The sequence below is a fragment of the Oppia nitens genome, unplaced genomic scaffold (assembly GCF_028296485.1).
Source record: "Oppia nitens isolate AA-2021 unplaced genomic scaffold, nextdenovo-longstitch-racon4-pilon3 scaffold3_pilon_pilon_pilon, whole genome shotgun sequence".
Lineage (NCBI taxonomy): Eukaryota > Metazoa > Arthropoda > Arachnida > Sarcoptiformes > Oppiidae > Oppia > Oppia nitens.
This window is the reverse complement of record NW_026533221.1, coordinates 1890001-1917873: the sequence shown is the minus strand read 5'-3', so window position 1 is coordinate 1917873 and position 27873 is coordinate 1890001. Positions and strand designations below refer to the sequence as shown.

Below are 27873 nucleotides of genomic sequence, written 5' to 3'. Positions count from 1 at the left end.
GTTATACTAATAATAATATTATTATTATTAATAATAATTTGTCGTTTCTATTGTCGTTATTTAGATTTTTTTGTTTGTTTGTCTATAAAATTAACTAAACATTAGAAATAATTTTTTTGTTGTTGTCTTCAAAACACTATTTTTACTTAAATCAGATTAGACTTCAATCACAGTTTTAAAAATTTATGTTTGAAATCAATTCCTATCTAAACAATTATTATTATTATTATTATAAAAATTATTAATTATATAAAATGAGCATAAAATCTAATGATAAAATATTTTTCATCAATTTGTTGTTTATTTTCTTACATATATTTAAATTGGATAAAAATGAATTATTATTATTATTATTATTAAATAAATTTAGTTTTTGTTTTAATTAAATAATATTATATAACAACAACACACTGTTGGCCTGGTTTTCTTAACGCAATTAATTGTCTCAATATATATATATAATATATACAAATTGCTTATATATATATATGCAATTTATTTTGTTTTGTTTTTAAATTTCAATAAAATTTCAATCATTAATTAGACATACGAAATGGTTAGACATCATCACCGGTAGTTATGTCACACACATATATATTTATACAATATATATATATATGTATAATAATGATTATATATATATAAATGATTTTTTGTGTGTAATTTATATATATATATATATATATACTGTATATATATCTTATGAGTCCAATTGCACTAAAAAATAGAGAAAAACCTACAGAAAAATCCTTAAAGATTTTTGCTATTTTTTACAATATTATTATTATTATTATTATTAATTATTATTATTATTGCGAGTGTTTGTCCTTTAAAGATAAGGGATGGTCGCCAATGGCCGACGCCGCCGATGATGGCATCGATGCATAGTTTCTGATTTGATGCAATGCTATCAATTGGTTCGGGAATGACGAATGGCCGCCACCTTTGCCGCTGACATCCATTGCCGACTTCATTTCGTTGACCATTCCGGACATTCCGCCGCCGCCGCCGGCTTTGGTCGCAAAGCCAAACGACTCGTAGGGAAAGTAGGCGGCAGCCACTGCCGCGTTGCGGGCATTGGCATTGGCGCCGCTGAGCGTCTGGATGGGCGTAAAAGCCGAAGTAGACGTTTTCGGATCGATATTATAGAGGAGATCGTCGGCCGACATTTGGCGGCCATTGCCTGTTAGATTCTGTCCACCGCCACCAGACAATCGGTGCTGTACTGTCTGGTCGAGCTCTGAACGGGAATAGCGAGGGCCACCGCCGCCGGGTGGCGACTGGTCAGTGTTGAGTACCGATGCCAGACACGACTGTTCTGTTTGATGGTGATGATGATGATGGTGCAGATGCGAGCCAACAAGATCGCCGACACACTCGTTGTTATTCTGGTTGCCGCCACCGCCTCCGCCGCCAGAACCACCGATTACCGAACCTTTTGGCCAGTAGACATCGGCCGCTGTTGAGTGGCTACCGCGGAGCAGTCCGGCCGAACGTTTTTCCATTCTGTCCGCATGTTTTTGCATATGTTTAGCCAAATAGGTTTCCTGTGTATAGGATTTGCCGCAATACTGGCAAATATGTGTCTTAAGATGTTTGGACTCTTTGTGCTTCGGTATGTGATCCAATAGACTGGTTTCATCCGTAAAACATTTATAACAACTGTTACATTTGTACGGCTTATCCGTCTGATGACATCTGGAATGGCTCTGCAGATTCGATAGCTGCGAAAAGGCCTTATTACAGCCCGGGTGTCGACACTTGTATGGTTTGTCACCGGTATGCGTGCGTATGTGTTGCTGCAGATGGGACAGTTGGGTAAACTTTCGCTGACATATTTCGCACCGGTAGGGCTTAATACCCAAATGGATTCGTGTGTGTTGAGACAAATACGATGAATTGGCAAATGATTTTGAACATTGCGAGCACTTGTATGGCTTGGCTTCTCTCATATGGATCTGTGTATGCAATTGCATGTCGGCCTTTGAACCGAAGATCTAGACATTAGAGAGAGAGGATAGTCAGCAAAAAAATTAATTTAAGACACAATTAATTAATATCACTGCACAGTTAGTATTGAAAAATTGAATAAACAATATATTTTAGATTTTTGTTGTTATTGAGAGTATAGTTATTATTAGCAATCAAAGTGATTGATGAAGTCGTCATTTAGACTAAAAAATTAAACTTTTATATTATATAAAATAAATTATATCAATATATATATATATCTATAAAACTATATATAAATATATAAATATATAAATATATAAATATATAAATATATAAATATATAAATATATATATTTATCAATTGTGTGGCACACCGTTGTATGTATGATGAGTGTGTGTGTGTGTGTGTTATACATAGGGTCTAAAAAAAATGTATTTTTCAGTTGATTATGTCTACTATTATACCAATACATTCATTATAAATGAAATACATATATTATATAATTGATAAGATATGCAAATATGACTTATATATATATTATATTTATAACTAATAAGTATGTAAGTGTACTCAAAAAATCATATTTTTTGAAAAATTAATTTTTAATCACTTTAGAAACTACAATTAGACTCTTTTATTTATTTTTATTTATTTAGTCTATCAAATATATAACTATATATATATTTTTTTGTAACTACTATCGCTTTTTAAATTAATTAAACCAATCATCTATTTTTTTGTTAGTTAGTAGTCATAAAAAATATATTTTTTGTGCATTTGTTTTGAATCAAACTGTTTTTTTCGACAAATATTTTTATACATTTTTATTTTTATGTATTTATGTAACCACCAGTAATATATATATAGTGTAGTTATTTTAAAAGCTATATTTTGTATATTTATACAAATTAAATGATTTTTAAGTAAAAAAAAGGAGAGACAAAAAATAATAAATAAAACTATTGATGTTTTATTGATTTGCAAAAATTATATATATAAAAAAAGAAAATTATCATTAAAAAAAATATTACTAACAATTGTCTAAATGTTTTTTTTATAAATGTAATATATTGTTAAATACAAAATTATTAACAAACAAAAAAAACAATTTTTATCCCCTCTTTCTAGTCTAATATTTCAAAATAGAAAATGTTTTTTATTATAAATATTAAAATATTACTACTTTTCAATTGACTAACAATTAACAACAACAATAAAAAAATCAATAACTATTCAATTGATTTTTATATTATTTCAAATGTCAACAATTTTTATAGTTATTGAAAATAACTTTTTTTCTGTTTGTTTGCTATCAATTAATTTTTTGAATACCAATAGAGGAAAAAATATAGGTATATATATATACAGTATATATATACATATATGTATATTAGATATAGATTTAGATATACGTGTTTGTATAAATATATATATATATATACCTGTATTTATGTATTTATTTAGATAAAAATATTAAATAATAAATTTTGTGTAAACTAATTAAAATTTTGCTCATTTATTTTCAAAGCAATTTAACTAACATAAATTATAAGTTAATAATTTTATATAAGCCTTAAAGTATATTTGAATAGTACTGTATATACAGTATACAGTATATATATATATATTATATAATTTTTTTTGTCTCTCTCAAAAAATACCAATTGTATTATTGGACAACCTTGATTAAAAAGTGGCCAATAGACATATAAAGTGATACCAGTTTTTATATATATATATTATACATTAATTAACTAATCTATTAACTAATGAAAAATTATGTCTATATTTACGCCTATTTTCTTGAATACATCAACAAAAAAAAAGATCATAATATGGTTATGAATTAATTTCAGTTTAATATATATATATATAGAAAAATAAAGTTTTATATTTTGTTTATTATTATTATTATTATATTTCTTAAAAATTTTTAAAAACTAATTCAAATGCCGCTTTAATTTATGAGATAATTTATTGTAAATGTTTTATAATAATTATTAAATCAGAAAATTAATGCAAAATTTTTTGAAGGCTTTTTTGAATTTTGTATTTCTGAGTAATGATTTTGTGTATTATTATTATTATTATCATTATTACAATATTATTATTATTATTAATGGATAACCTTCTAATGGGAAGCAAAATTAAAAAAATAAAAATCAATGTCAGCTAATATTTATTTCTAAGCACTATTATTATGTAGTATTTATAATATAAATAATAATATAATAATATTATGATATTATAAAATATTTGTTACAACATATATACAGTATATATATATATATATATATACAGTATATATAGCGTTATACATAATATATTATAAAAGTCTTAATATAATTATATTATCTATAATTTAACTAATTTTATTTTTAAAATAATTTTTTTAAAAAAAACCTAAAATTATTTCTATAATAATTAATAGGTATTAACTACAGATAAAAGTCAAACAATAGCATTAAAAATATAAACAAATTTAATTTAATTTTTTTTTAATGTAACCAATTTTTAATATAGTAATGTACCAGTATAAATTATATAAGCAAATATTTACTCTAATGTTTTTTACAGTACATTTGATTTTTAATTTTTTTTATAAAATACAGCATTAATCACACATTTTTACACATTTGACAAAATTTTATCACATTGTAAAAATTAATTGTGCTAGCTAATATTGATATTAGGATATTTTTAGCATTTAATTTTAAGTAAATAATATTTCTCTCTCTCTCTCTCTCTCTCTCTCTCTCTCTCTCTCTCTCTCTCTCTGTAAAAATATAAACAATTATAAATTAAATACATGTTTAAAAATAGTTATTTTAATAATAAGCTATTTTTTCTAAATAAAATATCAATTATTTTTTACATACAAAATCCTAACTTTTACTTTTACAAAAAATAATTACATAATTTTAAAACATAATAATATTATGTCGTTAAAAAATATTTATTACTATTTTGTTAACTATTATTAATTAAATAATTAATTAATTATAATTTATAATTATCTATTACTTTTATTTATTTTTTATTTATTTAATTAGACAATAGTTGGCATGATTACTCAAAATTTTTTTTAAAAAAATATTATAAATTAAATAACAAAAATCTATAATAATATAAATTATATTCAATGCTAATGTTAAATTAATATAAATACTAGTGTATATAAAGTATAATTGTTAAATTAATATTATTGCCGTATATAATTACTATAGATATATACGGTATATATATAAATGATATATATCATTTATATATATACAGTATATATCTAAACTATATAATATAACTAAATATTTGGAAAGTAATCATATATTTTTGATTTATATTTAAAAAAAAATTAAAAAGTCGTTTATTGGTTTTTTTATACTACGGTAATTATAATTTGAAAATAATTATTTTATTTTATTATCATATAATTTGTATAATTTAAATTTAAATTAATATTTTTATTATTATTAATAATCTTTTTTTTTGTTGTTTTTTTATAATAATAATAATTATTATTATTTTTATTAACATTATTATTAATAATAGTTGATTAATGGAGCTTTAATATTGAAATCAATAGTAAATTTAATAGTATAGTTAAAATGTTAATAATAATAATATGATTTCAATTTTCTAGCTATAACTTCAACTGTATTAACAACAACAACATTACTCAGAAATTATTACAAATATATATATAAATAATTAAAAATATTTTCCATATCTAAAAATTGTCTATTAGTTTAACAATTAATAACCCTTTATGTTATTGAAAAAAATGTTTTTTATATATAAATTTTATATTACTGTATTTATAACTATTATATAGTATTGCTTATCCAATAAATGTTTAGTTATACAGTATATATATAACCGCAAAAAATAGAGACAATTTCAAAAAAATACTCTATAAATGTTTGAAATTCATTGCCGACAATACAAAAAAAAGTGTTAGTACTGTAGTATATACCGTATATATAATGTATATAACAAGTTGTAATGGATTTGAAACTATTCAAAAAACATATGTATTTATTATACAAAAAATTTAATGTATTTTTTGCGCTCATAAAATACTAGACAATGAGAGACAATGTGTATTTGGTGTGTGTGTGTGTGTGAAACACTATTTAACTCTTTTTTATGTAAAACTTTGTTTAAATATATATATATTTTGTAATTAAATATATTTTAAAAAAACTGAAAAATTAAATTATATATATATAATATTTATTACCTTTACAACTATATATATATATATTAATTTCTAAATACTAAAATTCAACAATAATACAAAAAGATAATACAAAAAAATATAAAAATTAAAAAATAAAATTCTAATATCATAGTATCAAAGTATATAATATTATTTTTTGGAATTAAAATAAAATAATATATATATATATATATATATATATAAAATAATTAAAAAAAATATATGTATAAAAATATCATACCTGTGGACACATTTTGCACTGGTATTTCCTGCCGGTGCCATTAGTTGTGGCACCACTACTGGTCAGAGTATTTGACGATTTGAGTGGTTGGGGCACAACAAGCATCTGCTGTGCCGTCATCGGCGACTGAGGCCTACTGTTATTATTATTATTATTATGACGATTGCCGCCGGCGTGACTACCATAGAGTTGGTGGTGCAATGAGGGCGATGTGTCTAAGCCGCCGCCGCCACCACCCGATCCCGAGCGGCCTTCATCTACACTATTATTATTGTTGTTGTTGTTGTTGTTGGGACCTAACAAACAGTAGTATAAATAGTTAAATACAAAAAAAAAAAATTTTTTTAACGATAATATGACTTAACAATCACTATATTTAAAAAAATGTTTGAAAAATATTAAGTGTAAAATATTATATTATAAGTTATATTTTAAAATTATATTTATATATTTTCAAATATGTATGTAACGATGTATTGTATATATATATTAAATACCATATAATTTATTACTATTATAGAAACTATCTTATTGTTATATAACATGTATTTTGATATAATACTTGGATATAATATACATGTACTGTATATAACTACTACAGTATATAATATTAAGAAATTATAATAACAATACATTTATAATATAAAAAAAATTATTAGATAATTATAATAATAAAAATTTTTTTGTGAATGTCATCATTGAGTAACTATCATAGATGACAATCAAATTGTTGTCAAAAAAAATATAGAGACGGCAATAGTATGAGAGAGAGAGACACCCGATTAGACACACACAGACACACACACACACATCCATACATCCGACATAACAGATCAGATCCCTTACCATCGTTTGGTATAATAGACTTGAATTTTGGTTGATATAAAAAGTTTTTCAATTTGAATAATGATATCACAGGAGTAGCGGTGGATGTGTTATTGTTGTTGTTGTTGCTATTATTTGATTGATTGGCACTACTATTACACATAGTTTGTCGATTGGCCTGATTTGGTTCAGCAATAGTATTATTGGCAGCGGCGGCTGCACCACAACTACCGGTGCTGAATTGTGTGGCACTACTAATTGAGCTCTCTTTAAGATCCATCATCATATTTACTTATTTTTTTTTTTGAAGAAATTATTTTTTTATTAATAGTTTTTTGTTTGTTTGTATGGATAATATGTTGGCTCCCTTTTAAATTATATATAATTTTTGGCAATAATTATTATTAACACTCATTTGGTGTAGTATTAATATGGATGAACACCTAAAAAACTACCAGTACTGATGTATGGATAATATATATATAGAGAGAGAGAGAGAAAGAGGGATCACTAACTACTGTAGTATATCCCTATATACTGTATATACAGTACAGTATAATATGACATCACTTTTGCTAAGACAATAGGATTTTCACACACTGGTAGTAGTAGTAGACAATGAAATCACTGGGACTGACCACTGCATCGCACCATAAGCTTAGGGCTACCACAGCTGGGTTTTTTTGGTGGTGTTGTTGGTATTACACACACACACACACACCTACAAGTAGTATACAAGTATGATATCTATGGTCAGCACTGGAAGATATTGTATAATTAACTATAAATAAATATATTTATATATAATTTTTTTTGGCACACATTCATTGGTGGAAGAGAGAGAGAGAGGTAGAGACAGAAAAAAAATTATATAAAAAGAGGAAAAGAGATACACTTTAAGAGAGTCTATGTAAGAGATTGGGAGAGAGAGAGAGAAAAAAAAGAGAGAAAGAAAGAAAGAGAGCATAGGAGAGAATGGATGAGACTATTAAAAGAGCAAATCACTGAAAATAGCATCAATTTGTGAAAAGCATTGATTATATTAATAATAATAATAATAATAAGTCATTGGATGAATAGATGGATGACAGGCATTGGGAGACAACAACAACAACAAAAAAACAATAAGAAAGCACAGTTAGCATTCATCTACATAAGTAAAATTATGCACAGTTAGATAGATAAAATACATGTAAGTGATTGGATATGGTGGGTATAGTAGGGTGTTGTGTGCACTTGTACAGTATTTTATATAATAGACACTCACACTGTTTTTAAAAAAAATACCTGACCTCTTGTTGTATGCACACATCAAACAGTTATGACATCCAATTATGATGTCCACTGTTTATCAGAGGAAAGGGTCAAAAAAAATTTCTTTCGATGACAATAAGTAGTTGTCATTATTATTATTATTATTACTGTAAGTGTGTATTTCTGGTACTGTTTTGCAGTGGCTATGATGGTGATGACGATGGTAGTAGTGGTGGTGGTGGTGGTGGTGATCAAGTGATCGACACACTATACTACCAGTGCAACATACACACACACAACTACAGGCAACTCCCAGCCGTGAACACACACTCACAAACCATACAAACTGTRTGTGTGTTTTTTTAATATATATATATATATATATATATATTTATATAATGACTAAAACTGTATATATATTTTTCACAGTTATTCTCTGATAAAACTAACTACTGATTCCTCCTGTCATTGTTGTGTATGTAGTTTTTAGTTCAGTTTAGTTGTATATTATAACCAGCACTGGTAGTAGTAATAGTAGTAGTAGTAGTAGTAGTTATGGCAGAAAACTCTACAAATACTAGCAATAGAAAAGTGCTCAAAGGGTTGGGTAGGAATAGGAAGCCAAGGACAGTGTTATAATCACTAACTGTTAGCACTGTTATATACACACTACTGTACCACTGTTTTATATTAAAACGGCACTGTTATGTATGTATGTGTTTTTAAAACACAGCACAGGCATATATATATATATATAATACTGTATATTCTTAGCTCTCAATGTATTTTAATGTGTTTTAAAATTATTTTTTTCAACTAAAATAATAATAATAAATAAAAATTTTGTTCAACTTTTCTCTCTCTCTCTTTCTTTCTAACTGTGAATGTCATTGAATATTCAGTACTACTACTACTACTGGTTTGTATGTATATGTGATATGTGTTTCTTTCAATTGCAACAAATTTTTATTATTATTATTATTATCATAATTATTTGTTTTTATAATGTCTCAAATATTTTTGAGCAATATATATATATATACTGTATATAACCATACAGTATATCCTAGACATCCATATGCTATGATTATTATGTGAACAACTAGTCTACAATATTATGGTGCTTATAGACTATCAATTATATATACAGTATATATGAAAAATAATCAACAAATTAATGTTTTGTTTTATTATTATTATATCAATTGATAATTTTGTTTGTTGCCAATTATATAATATATTGTAATTCAATAATATGAATATATATTTATATTTTTTAATAATTAGCAAAAAAAAATAAATTTTTGTAAATATTATTGTATATATTTATAAATATGATGCCAAAAATATATATATATATGTATATAACTGTAAAATTTTTCAATGTCTGAAAACTTTACATTACGTAATTAAATGCGATCCCTTAAAAATGTGTATGTTTTTACCCCTTTCAATACATACATACATACATATAGACATCACCAGTCATATAGACATGCGATTTACGAGTCTAAAGGGTTGAAAAATAGAGAGAAAGAGAGAGAGAAAGAGAGAGAGAGAGAGAGAGAGAGACAGCACATACATACAGAATAAGCTTAATGAGAGGCATATATATATTGTATATATTATATAAGGGACATACCATTCTCATGCCATACCAATTGCCATACTATTCAATGGCAATATTGCATATATAAAGTTTGCACATACAGTACATACTATACTGCAATACATGTAAGCGCTTGAGTTTGCCTCCCATAGCAGCACCAGAATCTCTCTCTCTCTTTCTCTCTCTCTATAACTCTAACTCTCTGCTAACCCTTTACTACTGAATAACCCTTTTAAACCAACCAACCAACCCTTTATTCCCATCAGTTTATTGAATGCATTTTTAGCGAACTGTTATGTTATATAACAACACAACACACACATAGACACAACCTTTCTCTGTCTTTCTCACCGAAAAACGATGAAATGTATTGTAGAATACAGTATGTTTGACATATACAGTAAAAGACAGGCAAAGAGAGAGAGAGAGAGAGAGAGAAAGAGAGAGATAGGGTATACCATAAAATAGTAGTCGAGTAGTTCAACCATTGCTGGCAAAGTTAGCCATCAAACACATACAGTACAGTACATGTGATACAATGATATATACATACATCAAAATCATAATATTAATATTACATTAATAATAATAATAATAATAATAATAATAGCTATGATTCATATGGATGTTTGGGAAAAAAATACTAATAATAAAATACAAAACTACTAAACGTTACAAAAATTAAACATAAGTTTTTTTCATTGTTAGCAAAAGTTTAGACACAAATACATATATGCAGTAAAATTTTTTTAAAACATTTATCATAATTTTTTGATAATGTTGATTCATGTTTTTTTTGGTTAGTGGTATAAATATTAGTTATGCTCATAGATGATGATATGCTGCCCATGTATTAGAAACTATATGAAAAAGTATTAGATTTTTAAATGAAACCCATTTTCAATTTAAACAATAAATTAGTTGAAATTTTTTTTCAAATGTGATTCAAAATGGTTGAACTGGTGGTCTAATATGCAAAACTGATATTAAAGGCTCTAATATATTATATCTAATATTATTTTTTTTTAATATATCTTAATTTTTTTTAATTATTCAAACCATTGGTTATTTTAAACTAAATAATTTGTAAAATCATTTGTTAATATTGTTTCATAATATACATACACACATATAAACTCAAATTGCATTATAACTTAATAATAATGAGATTTTAAAAATTAAAAATTATTTTGGATGCAATTATTTTAGGTAACTATTTACTAAGTTTTAAGGATTGTTTTTAAAATATACAGTATATATATATATTCAATATTTACAGTATTTGTATTATTAATAAGTCATTAGTTAATTATTAATGCTAAGATTTGCATTATTGATTATTAAAAGTGGTGGGGTCTAAAAAAGGGGGGTCTAAGATTTATAATTTATAATATATTTTTCAAATATTTGCTAGTTTTAAGTAACAAAAAAATCATTTTTTTCAAATTAATTTTCTTTTAATCGTTAAAATCACTTAATTGCTAAAACATATGTACAGTATAATGAAATTTTATTTTTGTTTATAAATATTTATTTATTTTGCTATTACTATTCAATGTTTATTATAAATATCAAATGATTATTATAAATGTTTTATTACTATCTAATGTTTTTTGTTATTATTATTGTTGTTATAGTACTGTTTTAAACTTTTTTTATTTAAACTTTTTTTAAAAATCATATAATATTTAATATTCAATAAATACCGTAAATCAAAAATAAACATTTAGTATAAATTACTATATATTTTATGTGTGTGTGTTTTTAAATTGATACTAATTTTTTTTATTACTTATCTTAATATTTTACTACATTTTATTATTTTTTTGTTAGTTTGGGGGAAATAAAAATAAATGTATTATTTCACACATAAAGTGTTAAGTGTTTTTGTATATATATATATATATATATATATATATATATATATATATACTGTATATAATAGTATGCATTTATTTATATTATGAAATATATTATCAACAACAACAACAACAAAAAATTATTCAACAATAAGCCTTGACTTTTTGTTGTTGTTATATTACTGTAAATAGCGCTATATATATCTCATAATAATAATATAGATCAACAAAACTTTATTTTATTTAATATTAGACATATGCTTATATAAAAACCTTAAATGATATAATTTATTTACTTTTACTAAAATATTATTTTTTTTCTACTACAACAAAAAACAGTGCACTATTTTGATACTGTATTATAGATAGCTATTTAGTATTTAGTATTATTGAGTATAATAAATATTCAATTATAAAATTTATACCAATGTAGACAATAATATAAATTATTTTTGTTTGTATATATTATAATATTAACACGATATTCATGCCAGTGATTATTGTTAAAGTATTTTTAAAAAATCAATTCAATATTAATTTAATAATCAATTAACTTTAACTTTTTAAAATAACTAAACTAAAGTAAAACACACACACAATGCAAACAATCTTAAATCACGATTAGTTTTACCAACAAACAAAAAAAGATAAACAAATTTGACAAATATATATATATATATTAATATACTATTATAAAATATTTTTAACATTTTTTGTATAAACAACAACATCAACAAAATCAATGTAAATGTCAATTTTAATGTCATATACTGTATATAGCAAATAATAAAAATCATGTTTGATATCATGATTTTTTCCCCTATAAAATATTAGTATTGATAAATCATTAGCACACACACACACACACACACACACACACACACACACACACACACACACACACACACACACACACACACACACATCAAAACTATTTTATATTGAGTATTTTGTTTGCTATAAAACTTTATATATCACATGTATTTTATTTATATAGGAGTCATCGCTAATATAATATAATGTATGATATAAATCTATATATATATATATTTTTAAACTTATGTAACCAACAAAAAAATGTTATGATATTTAAAAAAACAATCAATATCAGGGCAACATAAAAAAATAAAATTACCAATGGGGTGGGTGGGGGTAAATAATCATAAATAGATGTTATATATATATATATTATCGTATATTAGATATTGTCGTAAACAAATAATTATACTTTTTTTCACCCACTGATAACATAAATCATTGGGACTATTATTGTAATAATGGACATCTCTCTCTCAATAAAATAACAGCAAAATATAAACTATAGTTTATATAAAAAGTTTATATAAATTATTGATACCAACAACAAAAAAAAACTTGAGCCCAAACTGTAGGGTATATAATATATATATATATATACACGGAATTTACAGGTATATTAAACATCTAACTCTATATACAGTATATACTGAATATATTATCTATAAAATCTATAAAAAACAGTATATAATATAATATATATAAGATAAACTAACCGGCATTCCAGGTATAATGGTCCAGGTGCTGATGGTTACCAGTGTGGGCCGGACTGGGTCCGTGAGCGTGATCGATGCCGCCGCCGCCGGACATCACTGATACCCAATGGACAAGACCCGAATTGGGCGATACGGGTCGGCCGGACGCCGTAACGGCGCCGACCGACGACAGTGGAGGCGTTTTGACTGGCGTACCGCCGATACTGGCCACAATACTGCCGACCGACGACGATAACGATTTACCATGAACTCCGGCGTCTGGAGCCCCGGGCCAGACCAGAGCCGCTTTCTGGACGGACACATAAAAACAAACAAACAAAATCCGGTAAATAAAACAAATTTAAAAAAAATCAATTTATATTAGAAATTATTTGATTATTTAATATTATTTGATTGCATTAATGCATTATAAATATATATTTTTTTCTTATATGTATTACTGATATACAAAGATATTGTATTGAAAAATAAATAAATACTGTTTTAATGTTAGCAAAAAATAATAAGTTATATATAGATATATATATATAAAAATAATGGTTAAGAAGTTTTTTTTGTGAATGCGAGCAATTGTAAGCTTAAGCAATAATTTTAAATTTGATAAATGTATGGATGGATTGGGGGACAGGGATTGGATTGGATGACAACCTTCACTGAATACATAGAGTTAGCCGAAGTAGAAGAAGTGGAGTTCAATAGTCTGTTGGACTCATAGGACATTCGGCTCTTATTAAACAACGACGACAAGTGACAGTTCTGGGTAACCACCGATGATGGCTGACACTGACTATCACTATCACTGAAAATCTCTTGTTTGATATGTCTGCTATTGTAGTACAGGTGCGCTGCAGCAGCCGCTGCTATGTTATCATAATCGTGAACAGCGGCTATACTATTGTTGTTGTGATGGTGCAGGTGATGGTCGCTGATGAGATGATGCGGATGATGATGCGGGTTTAGCACAGGATTAGACACCTGAATGGGTCCAATAGGTCCCAGCATTGCATACACAGCATTGGTGTTGTCGGTGGTGTTGTTGGTAGTGTTGTTCTGGTGGTGGTAGTATTGGTTGTTGTTGTTGACCACCACTCATACAGTACACTACCGGTTAACAAACAAACAAACAAAAATATATAGATAGGGACCAAAAGTTTTATATTTAGTTTTTTTTTAAATATATCAATAAAATTTATATCAACTATTCAACAGAGAGAAAAAAACATAACAACAACAACATCAACAACAACTGTATATTTATATATAACTATTGACACGAAGACATCGGGTGATAAAGAGAGAGAGAGAGTCAAGTGAAGAGAGAGCTGAGAGCACCGGAATCAAGAGTATCGCTTAGGAATGTATCGCAAAAACACGAAGAGAACACACGAACTGGAGAAGCATTCACTTGGATAGACATTCCATCACTAGTGTACTGTATGTATGTTTGTGTGTGTGTGAGGAAACACCACTCACTGATCGCGCGGATGAGTCGAGTGACTGACTCCAAGACACAGCCAAAGAAGTGACATTGGGTTTGTATGTGTGTGTGAGTGAGTGAGTGTATGTGCTGTACTGTATGTCTATAGTGGTGTGTGTGTGTGTGTGTGTGTGTGTGTGTGTGTGTGTATTCACAAGTGCTCAGCCCTACGCTCACAGAGTCTTATTATGTAAGACTGTTTCGGTGTTACAGATGAGCACTCGCGCCAATTGGACTCACATTGCTTCCCACCACAGGCGGCACAGACCTAACATTTGCCTTAAACACATCTCTTCTCAGGCATCTCTCTCTCTCTCTCTCTCTCTCTCTCTCTCTCTCTCTCTCTCTCTCTCTCTCTCTCTCTCTCTCTCTCTCTCTCTCTCTCTCTCTTAAAATCTCTGACAATACTTGATAGTACAGTATATATATATATATATATATATATAAAGAGGTGCCAGTGCTTCACCAAACAGAGCCACACATTGAAAAAAAAAATATATCTATAGCTCCCCCTCCTTATGATGAAAACCTGATATTAACTGTAATAATATTTACGGTGTACTTGTATTTTCTATATAAAAAATATATATATATATTGTATTTTATTTGTATATATATACTGTATATATAGTATTATAATATTATAAACTTTTAGATATTTATATATATATATATACTTTCATTGACTACTTTTTTTATACATCTACTATAATATACAAAAATAACCGACACTTGACTGAGAAAGAGAGTTAGGGCTCATAATATTTATGATAAAAATCACCTAAAAGTCTCATCAAAGTTACTTAAAAAAAAGTTTTTTTATTGTTGAATATTTAATAATACTTTTGTATCAAATTTTTTTTTTGAACTAATCTTTTTGTCAATTTATTTATTATTTGTTAAAAACTTAATACTGTATAAATAATATAGATTTAGTATTTTTTTAAATAAAATTTTATTAATTCTATACACAAAAAAAAACATTATTATTATTATTATTTGCATTACTTTTTTTTGCATTACTGGGAAATAATATCAATAATTTATTTATGATAGATATAATAGATAAATCATATATGTTTAAAATTAATAATTGTTTATTAAATAAATATAATTCATTTTTTTCAATTACACACAATATAATAATAAAACATTAGATTTTGGGAGAGTGTGGGAAAAAAGGATTTCCCGGGCACTGGTATTTAAAAATATATCATACATTCCAATAGTAAGATTAAATATATCCGTTTTATTTAAATAAATATATACCACCAAAAAAACAGTTTAGCAATGATATCACTGTCTATCTATTGAAATACCCTTTTATCTCTCTCTCTCTCTCTCTCTCTCTCTCTCTCTCTCTCTCTCTCTCTACTCTAAAATCTTTATCTATGAATAAGTTTTTTTTGGTAATATAAACATTACATTACATAACAATACCATATGTTATTGTTGTTGTTGTTATCTCTGGAAATATTAATTTTTTGTGTTTGTGTGGATATATTTTGTGTGTGAAATAAAAATCAAAACAATTTGTTAAAACCAAAAAATATATTATATTATATATATCTCTCTCTCTCACACACACACACAACAAAAATATGGATCTATGGTTTGTGTGAGTGAGTGAGCGACTAAGGGATAGTTATGTGATTAAAGTGAAGCTGAGAGAGAGAGAGAGAGAGAGAGAGAGAGAGAGACAGCACATCTTATTTTATGTGTGTAAGCAATAGGTGATCCATCACTGAAGTAATTTGCGGGACTCAGTGGGTTCTTAAAAGACTGGCCCCACACACACATAACAGTGCATCCAATGATACATATACTGTACATATATAAAAATTTTATGAGACATATGTATAGAAATGTCTACTTATACTGTATATGATATATAAGTGTGGGATGTATACATTGTATAGCAAGACTGCATATTTATCTATATGTATAGAAATTAGAGGAAATGCTAGTTTATATATATATATATATATCTTTCGGATGTATCGGCATTTATGGCCAACAAAAATATCATATGTCGGGCACTGGTAGTTATGTATATCGTTTGGGCACTCGAGAAATCAGACATCAAAGCAATTTTCGGATGACGACGACAACGACAAGTGTACAGTATATGCTATATGTATGTGCCATTTATTTGCTGTACAATTGACAAGCAATACCCCAATTACAGCTCCAGTGCCCTAATTAGAGGGCTCCGGTATAAGAGTAGAGTAGATACCCAACAATAACCAAAAAAATACTATCAGTTCCGGTAGATATATATATATATATATATATAAAACTATTTGCAATATATTTTTGTCAATTGAAAATTGCATAACTCATAGAGTATGTGAGATAGTTAGGTAGTTGGATGTGGGATAGTAATAATAATAGGCACCTGTATGTTGTTTTTTTAGGTGGGAAATGTCCATCTCTTTGATAAAAATCTATATATATATATATATAAAACTCTTACTACTATTACATATGTAATAACATCAGGGTATCAAATAACAGGAGAAAACATTTTTAAAAATTTATAAAAAAAAATAAATTTCACACAAAACGCCTCAAGGCTTTAAAGTGTATACTTCTACTACTACTACTAGTAGTAGTAGTAGTAATAAATAATAGTCATAGTAGTAGTAATAGTAATAGTAGTTGTAGTAGTAGTCTATCAATATATATTATATACAAATTTATTTTTATTGAATGACCCAAAATATAGTTTGATTTTTGCAAATAAGATTACAAATTGAAGACAAACAAAAAAAAAAGTCAAACGATATGTCTATAAAATACATAATTTATTTTAACAATCACACCATCAGAAAAAATTAGACAACAACAAAAAAAACACACACATATATATAGTAGTGTCACTAATTGTGTGTACACTAAAAAATACAGGTAATATTTACAGTAATTCAATGAAAAATTCAATGCAAATGTCAAAATAGTTTATATACTTTATATATATATATATATATATATATTATAGTAGAGAGGATTGCATGTCTATTACAGATGAGTGCCATTGGAGTGAAATAATAATAAGTGAAAAAAAAATTATTCAATGAATGAATGAATGAATGTATGAATGAATGAAACAAATTGATATAATTGTAATCATAAAAAAAATTACAATTTGTACTCAACTACAGTAACCAATAACAAAAAAAACAATAAAAAATAAATAAATAAAATTATTGTATGGGAAATCAATTGCTGCGGCGACACCTCACTATACATACACAACAGTATTATAAATATCATAAATATATTGAATATATTGTGTAATATACCTGTACTGTATATACAATATACAGGTATATATATATATATATACCTATAAATGCAAACTAAGAAAAAACTAATTGTTTGAGATTAACTTACAAAATGTAATGTAATTCAAGATAGAGAGCATATACCGTACATAAAATACACACATAAAAAATACTATACATTATATATACTGTATAAATATTGTACATATTGTACCGGTATATATCAAAAATCACATTTGAAGTTATTTTAGTTTTTTTTTATTTTGTTAAATTGTTGTGAACTATTGAAATGCACTTTAAAACACATATACATACACATAAAAAAAGTGATATGTTTTTATATTAATGGCATTTGAATAGTGCAATGATATATACAGCATATATATAGTCCTAACAACGATTGGTATGTATATAATAATAATAATATGATGTAAATTGTTTGATATTTTTAGGAAATGCACATCACTTAACATACATGAGATGACTGGCCATCAAGTATTAGTGAGTGAGTGAGAGATGGCTTTAGTTTTTTTTTCTATTCATTAGATTCAATGGTTTTGTCTGTTAATCAAACAAAATATATATAGATTTTTTTGAAGAAGAGAAAAGGGAATCAAATATTTGTATTTCCCACAGAAGGGTCGTCACCAATGATTACATACATATTGGATGTGCCCATAGATGAGAGAGAGAGAGAGAGAGAGAGAAGGCCCTTACCCAGAGAAAGAGAGAGAGAGTAAGTGAGAGAGAGAGAGAGAGAGAGACTCGAGCTAACTGTTTAATGGATAACAGGCCTCTAATGGAGGTCAAGGAGAAGAGTTTTAAGTGTATATACATGCACTGGGATGATAGGACCTTCACTAACCAAAACGGTGGTACATCATCATCATCATCACTAGTAACAGTACTACTGTATCAATACTACCCGTGCACTTATCCAACACACACATACATACATACAGAGAGAGAGAGGGAGAGAGAGAGAGAGAGAGAGAGAGAGAGAGTCTGTCAAAAAAAAGTTAGTCCTAAAAACTATTTGGAAAAGTTTTTGTACAACAAATAAAAAACTAAAAAGTTTTCTAAGTTTATCTATTGATTATTACAGAATTATTACAGTATTACTATTACTAAACTATTATCGTATATTATTTTATATGATTTGTATTCAGTGTCTTATTTTAATATTGTGTATTAAATTTTTCAAATAAAATTTTGTTAGTGTTTATACAGTATATACGGTTAATGTGATGTTTTGTTTTGTTTAAAGAGGTTTTTATTTTATTTTATTTAAAAACACAACACAATAAATCAAATTTAACTCCCGCTGACACCACAGAGTTTGAGGATCTATTAGTCTCTCTCTCTCTCTCTCTCTCTCTCTCTCTCTCTCCGGTGACTTGAAGATTGTGGAGGACTTTTTGAAGATAATATTAAAAACGATTTGTTCATAAAAAATAGTTGTTCACATCTGTCTAACCTCTCTCATGACCTTTGATTTTGAATTACTTAAACACTATTAAGCATTACATATATACTGTAGCCATCAATATATATATTATATAATAATATATATCTACCATTCCTTTAGTCAAACACCCGCGCACTATGTCATTGACAGACATATACTAATATCCAACTGATTTGAATACAATTTTTTGAAAAAAAAATTATTTATCATTACTACAGTATATTATTATTATTATTATTATTAATGTATGATAATTCAAATGCACATCTCTATTGTATTATACTATTATATAATAATAATAATAATAATAATAATTGTTTCAATCATTTTACTCAATCAATTTTTTTTATAAAAGTGTATTTACTGTATTTATTTATTTACTATTTATAATATTTACTGTTTTTGTTAACATATAAATATTATTGCTTTACACACACACACAYACACAYACACACACACACACACACACACACACACACACACACACACACACACACACACACACACACACACACACACACACACACTATACTAATGTAATTATTTATTCGCCCAAAAAAATATATATAACCAAAAAAAATTGTTTGCTATGTTGTTAATGTTTAGTTAATTTTTTTTTTTTTTTTTGAATGAATGAATGAAAATGTTTTTAGTAAATAATAGAGTTATTTTTATTTTGTTTAAATTTCAAAATAAATTATTATTCAGTTATATATTAATATATATATATATATATATATATATATAAATACTGTATATTATTCATTAAGATCTCAATTAAGTTGTGATTTATTATTTAGTCAAATAGCGAAAAATGAATGACTGGTTAATAATAATAATGCAAAATAATACGGAATTTGAAGACAGAAATTCCTGTTTAAAGGACAGGTAGTAGTAGTAGTAGTAGTAGTAGTAGTAGTAGTAGTAGTAGTTATGTTGCGAGGGCTCAGTTAGCTCAATGATGATTTAGGTATACAGTTTATTGTATAGTTGGATGTTTTGCAAAATGTATGCAATTTTTGCATATATTTATAATATATATATATAACAGGAGTTTTGTACATTGATTAACATATATACACACCAAGAGAGAGAGAGAGAGAGAGAGAGAGAGAGAGAGACAACTACTTATGTTACATAACCTGAAGTGAAATAGCGTTTTACAAAAATTTTTTAAAAACTAAACTACAGTGAAATATATTGTATTAAATTTATATATATATATAAATTAACTGTAAAGGCCATCAAATTAAAAATTTAAAAAAAAAGTTTTTAACTAAAATCTGGTAGGATTTGTGTTTTGTTGATCCAAAACACATATGAGCCACACATGAAGTCATCATCATATCAGAGAACAGGCCTTTTTTGATGGGGGGAAACGGAGGCAAACATTTGTGCTTTCAATTAGTTAGATATATTACGAAGAAAAATGCATACAACCATCGATTGGTATGCCATATAGTATGATAATACTAATACTAAATAGTAAAACAATTTTGACCGGTAATTGCATACAAGTTATATATATATATATATATATATATATATATATATATATATATATATATATATATATAAGATATATATATATAAGCAAACGAGAGCTTCTCTAAAGAATCGCTTAATTTTTGGGTCCGCTATTCAATTATAACAAGATTTGGCATAAAATTTAATTGAAAAGACTAAAAGTTTATGTCGAGAAAGAGAGAGAGAGAGAGAAAGAAAGAGAGCAAATAAGTTATGCAAAAATTGCTCGCATCTGATGATGACTAAGTCGCTGATGAATCTGAATGATGAAGAAAACGTTGGCATTAATTGAAGAATCGACTGAATATTTGTCACACCATCTCTCTCTCTCTCTCTCTCTCTCTCTCTCTCTCTCATCTCTTAAGACTTAATAAGTTCGTCAAAAGCAGCGCTTCTCCGGCAGTAATCAAAGTAATTATTAATGAGAAAAGAAATACTGTCTCCACATCTCTCTCTCTCTCTCTCTCTCTCTCTCTCTCTCTCTCTATCTCGAAATGGTAACAGTTGTATCAAAATGTATAGACACACACACACACACACACATACATACACACACACACACACACACATACATACACACGCATACCTAAAAAAAATGGTTTACTTATGTATAGCCTATGATGTGATGTACCAGAAAAGTATTGCTTTAGTAATTAGTTGAGTAAAAGCAAATTACTCGTTAAATATATTCTGAATATTACAGAAAATACTACTGAGAGCTAACAGTGTGCTATAAAACTACTACTACTGCTACTACTACTACTACTAGTGCACCAGTTTGGATGTTGTTGTTGTAAATTGTATATTAAGGCAAACATAACAGCAAACTGGTAGGTGATTATGTCGTACGAAAAAGTATAGTATATAGCAGTCATAATACCGATCTTTCGTGTGTTTGTGTGGACATCAATAGAGATAGAGAGAGACGACAAGATCTAAACACTAATGCAATCACTGGTAAAACTAAAATCTATGGCTAAATCTTATAACACAATCGCCTAACAAATTAGTATATATTTATCGATAGCTAAACAGAGAGAAAGAGAGAGAGAGAAAGAGAGAGAGAGAAAGAGAGAGATTGAGAGGAAAACGGGAATAAAATGCATTGTATTATATATATATGATATACAATATATAACTTATATTATATTATAATCACTTTTTATATATAACTTATATGACATTACAGTACAATCTAACAAACACACAAAGCTTTTGGCCAACTTTTATATATATATATATAAGTTTGTTGTACAGTATATATGTGTATAGTTTTTTTTCGGTACAAATAAGGGCCGAAACTTTTTTTTCGGTGCCCAACACACACACACACATCAACACCACTAAAAAGGAGAGAAGAATGAGAAATATATCGATTAAGTAATCAGCGAAAGGAAGAGGACATCAAATGCCAGTATAAACACATACACTAAACATTGTGTGTGTGTGTGTGTGTCTATGTGTGTGTCTATGTGTGTGTGTATGTGTGTGTGTGTATGTGTGTGTCTATGTGTGTGAGGACATGGATTCTTACGGCTCAGAAAAAAGGACACTCACTTGCATTCTCTCTCTCTCTCTCTCTCTCTCTCTCTCAAAGAGAAATTGTGTGTATAATATGTATTGATATATGCTATGGTTAGCTCTCTTTCTTTCTCTCTCTCTCTCTCTCTCTCTCTCTCTCTTTCTCTCTTTTGGTGATCAAAAAACTCTTGTGTTGTGTTAAATATTAGCGAACACTTAATCACTGACTGAATTGTGAGACACGAAGAATAAGTAGAAGAAGAAGAAGAAGAAGAAGTTGAGGCAAAAAAATTTCAGTAATTTTTTTATGTGTATTGACGACCAAAAAAAAGTGCTAATAATTTGCCTCTTTTTTTCAATATATATATATATATATTAATAATAATAGAGAACTGAATTTATATAGGTTATTATTACTGTATTATTATTAACTCAAATAATAATAATAATAATAATGTCGTAATCAATGAAAAACAATAGTTTTTTTAATATTATATATAGGACTAGTAGTTTAAGCAAAAAATAATAACAAACAAAAGTTTTTGGAAATTAGTCAGAAAATAAAGATATAAAGTGTATATAAAGTGTGTATATTATATTATATTATACATTATATGTGTGCTATATTGTATACCAGTGTGTGTGTGTGTATGTATATATATGTGTGTGTGTGTGTGTGTGTGTRTATGTATGTTTGAATTTGTTATAACAATGTTATTATTAAATGCATTGTAGATTATTTAAAAAAAAGTTCAATGAATTGAATAGAGATAATAACTAGAAATTGGCCAAAACCTCGCAAAAAAGCAATTTTGCGGTCAGGTATTACACTATATATATATATATATATATATATATTATAAACAGTATATAACATATATCGGGAGGTTTTTATACAACAACAACAACGAGAAAAAAAGTTGTGTGAGTTTTCCTATCGGTGTGTAAGCGTTTGAAACAATTTTTTTTTAAATTTTTTTTTATTTAAGTAAAAACTCTTGAGCTAAGACTAAGACATGAACTTTGATTAATTTCGTGGAAATAAAGTGAACAACTCTTCTCTCTCTCTCTCTCTCTCTCTCTCTCTCTCTCTCTCTCTCTCTCTCTCTCTCTCTCTCTCTCTCTCTCTCTCTCAGCAACTACTATGGTATGGTTGTATAACTTAAGAGATTGACTATATATATATATAATATATATACTATATGTATGTATATATCAATATATCATAGTATGTATGTATGTGTGAGTGTGTATATAAATATGTGAGAGACAAGTGAAGCGTTTAGTTTCATTCATCCAATTCATGCTCAGCTAAACAGAGTGTGAGTTAAATAAAATAGATGAGAGAGAGAGAGAGAGAGAGAGAGAGAGAGAGAGAGAGAGAGAGACAAATTCAAACCAAACTTACACTCAAACTGACTGACTATTATATCCATCTATAAAAGCCAATCATAGTTTTTTTTTAAAAAGCAATAGAGAATCGGTAGTCAAAATTTTTTTTTAATAAAATAGGTAAAGTAGCCGTACCGAGGAAGGTGCCACAAACTATATGACTATATAGACTTATATAACTTATTAGTGTCGATATTGATGTAGAGATAGATATATGTCTTTTATAAATAGAGAGAGAGATAGATAGATGTTTTTTGAGAGGAAATGTATGCATACCTTAGGGATCATATATTTTTTGTTGTGTGAGTGTGTGTTTGACTTTCACTATAAGTTTTTGTGTGACACATACCGTATACCAGTATACACTCAGTCATATATTATTTGCATATTCATTGAATCAAACCCCAGGACTAATGAATGACAAATTAGTGATAAAATTATTTTTTTTTAATTTTTTTATTATTATAATAAGTTAATCATTGAAATAATTAAAAAAAACCTAATCGTGTTTATATACTGTGTGTGTCTGTATATATATTAAAGTATATTAAATATTTTTATATGTGCGGTACGCGGGGGTCTCAGGTGTTCAAATAGTAATATAGCATAGTATAGCAGTATAGTATAGTCAAGTAAATTATAGTATTTTTGTTAAAAAATAACTTTTTTTTAACAATTTGTATAATTAGTGTGAAAATAACACCGAATTAAATGCCAAAAATATTTTCTGTCAAAATTACTGTATATATATATATATAATAGGAAAAAGTTGTTAAAAGATTGTGTCATCCATGACATGCAATAGTAGTAGTAGTAGTTGTTGTAGTAGTTATTGGCAAAAGAAAAAACAATTGCCATTGAAGTGCATATATATATATATATACACACAGGTATTGCTCGGGCGACACAATTGGATGCGACAGTAGAAACAAGCAGTGATTGTATAGTCATACTAGAAGTCAATTGCCAAAAAAAAGTCAGTCACAGATATTTGAGTAATAGGACTGAAAAATGAATGCAAACTTATATATCTATGTATTCAATATATATATACAGTATATTGGATTCACAAGAGAGAGAGAGAGAGAGAGAGAGAGAGAGAGAAGCGTGAAATTGCAGACATATATATATGGATATATAGAGGAAGAGGAGAAGCCAAGAGTGTGAGCGCCGATACTGAAAAACTAAGTGAAGCGTAATCCTCTGTCACTGCCAGTGCTATGCAATTTGGTTGCAACTGTTTCAGCCTTGACCAGCCTTGCGGTGATTTCATAAGAAGATAGATAGACTCTCTCTCTCTCTCTCTCATACATACATATATATATATATATATATCAGCCCTTATTTGCCTCTATTATAGCCATCCATCCACTGATTTTTAAACCCAATTGTACTAACCGTTGTCTACCGTCTCAAATAACCGGGTATCTGATACGCATGGTTTCTCACCTGAGCCTCTCTCTCTCCTCAATAAGAAAATATTATATTATGTATATATATATATATATATATATATATACCTTGAAAAGCAATAGATTGTGCCTTAATTGTAGGCCAAATAATGCCATTTGAAAGAGATTTATATACATTATTTCTGTGCTTTACATTTGTAAAAGATGTGTTAAACAACAAAATGCTAGCAAAACATGAGACACATATACACACACACACAGTAAACACCATTTAAAAGGCAATATATATATATATATTGTGTATAACAGATAGAAAATGAGAAATGAGTTTTTCCTCCACTAATGATAAATGAAATGCAATGGCAATAAAAGGCAATCAAACAATTATATCACTTAACTGTAACTCTCACTTATGCTCTCTTTCTCTCTCTCTCTCTCTCTCTCTCTCTCTCTCTCTCTCTCTCTCTCTCTCTCTCTWTCTCTCTCTCTCTCTCTCTCTCTCTCTCTCTCTCTCTCTCTAAAACTGTTATTACACACTAATATACTTATTGGTAACAATAGTCCACACAATTATATAAATATATATCTTATATATACTGTTTATAACTTATAAACCTAATATATAATTGATTGTCTAAAAATTGTTTGTTTGCCACTCAATAGACCGCTCATTAATAATATAACAGTGATATATACAGTACTGTATATAGAGTTTTAGGTCTGTAGAGCATAAGGTTATAGTCAGTTAAAAACAACAAAAAATTAATACCAAAAAAAATTATTGCAATAAAAATTATCAAAAAAAAATTATATTATTATACTATTGTGTTAATAATAATATATATATTTATTTTTTGCAAGAAAAAAAATTTGTTTCCCAATAATATAAAAAACAAAAACAACTAAACATTTGTTTTGGATAGAAATGTTATTTTAAAAAAATATATATATTTGTATTATATATTGTTTTTATATTGTTTATGTTTTTTATATTAATTATACAACAATAAAAAAAATATTTATAACAACAACAACAACAAGTTATTTATTATTATTATTATTAGAAAAAATAATAAAAAATTAATTTCAACGACAAAAGAGTAGTAGTAGTAGTAGTAGTAGTAGTAGTAGTAGTAGTAGTAGTAGTAGTAGTAGTAGTAGTAGTAGTAGTAGTAGTACTCAATAAAAGTTGAAGAGTTTTTGTAATTTTGAAGTAAATTTTTTTTTACAAATAAAAAGACCATAAATTATATTAAAGCGACAACAACTCGACTACTATAATACTAACAGTTTTAAAAAAAATCAATTCAAAAGTTAAAATAAAGTAATTTGTAGCCATATTTTTTTTATATTAGTGGTGGTTCAACATTATCATTATCATCGACCAGATTAATAGACACACACATTGATAATTGTGTGTTACAATTATAAGAAAACAATATATATATTATATATAACCAGAAAAAAATTATTTAACTTTTTTGTTTCTCTCTCTTATATATATATATATATATATATATTGTATATATGGTCTGTTTGGCAATTACTGAAGAAAATCAAATTTTTTTTGTGGGCAAAAATTTTCTCTCTCTCTCATTGTATTTGATTGAGATTTTTCGTAAAGAGAGAGAGAGAGAGAGAGAGAAGTAGAAGAAGAGAAAAAACTAAAAAGAGATTTTAAAGTGCATTCATGTATAGCACAGGCATTCAAAAATGGTTTGGTTTGAAGATACGACTGAAGACTCTTTAGTCGACGACGACGACGACAACAACGACATCGACGAGTATTGATATTAACAAACAAGAGTTTGTCTGCCAATACTAGTCAGCCGAGTATATGTATGTATGTGTGCTTAGTTGGGGTATATCTATGCAGAGTTATCTATAATATTAAGAGAGAGAGAGAGAGAGAGAGAGAGAGAGAGAGACATACATATACATTGTCATCTGAATTAACTACTACTACTACTACTATAGCACTGGTAGTAGTATTAGTAGTATAGCACCGGTTTGTCCGTCGTGTATAAGACATGGCAATGTTGTGATCAGTGACGGGTCTTATATGAGTAGAGATGCTTTTTGATGGATTACGATCACTGAGAGAGAGAGAGAGAGAGAGAGAGAGAGAGAGAGAGAGAGAGAGAGAGAGAGAGAGAGAGAGAGAGCTGAAAGTCTCGATGACCTGAGCGCTGTGGCAGAACCTCGAGCTCATCAATCAATGTGTCAAAAGACAAGAGCGGAAACACAGAGAGCAACGAAAAAGGCAATGAAAAAGGAGTAGTAGTTTGTTGTAGTG

At 27.3% G+C, this 27873-nt stretch overlaps 1 protein-coding gene across 2 annotated transcripts in view; it reads right to left on the bottom strand.

The window, feature by feature from the left end:
• Window positions 1-789: 789 nt before the first annotated feature.
• The window catches only part of LOC128958596 (zinc finger protein rotund-like), a 31965-nt gene continuing 4881 nt past the window's right edge, over window positions 790-27873 (bottom strand). Inside the window, exons 1-4 of one of the 2 annotated variants that reach the window (XM_054304477.1) lie at window positions 14142-14586; window positions 13494-13782; window positions 6415-6710; window positions 790-1997 (exon numbers count right to left, since the gene is read on the bottom strand). In XM_054304477.1, coding sequence (XP_054160452.1) covers window positions 810-1997; window positions 6415-6710; window positions 13494-13782; window positions 14142-14495 — 2127 coding nt within the window. In that variant the 5' untranslated portion in view covers window positions 14496-14586 and the 3' untranslated portion in view covers window positions 790-809. Of the gene's footprint in view, window positions 1998-6414; window positions 6711-13493; window positions 13783-14141; window positions 14587-27873 lie in introns of those variants that run through there. The other variant, XM_054304478.1, reaches the window with a different exon arrangement.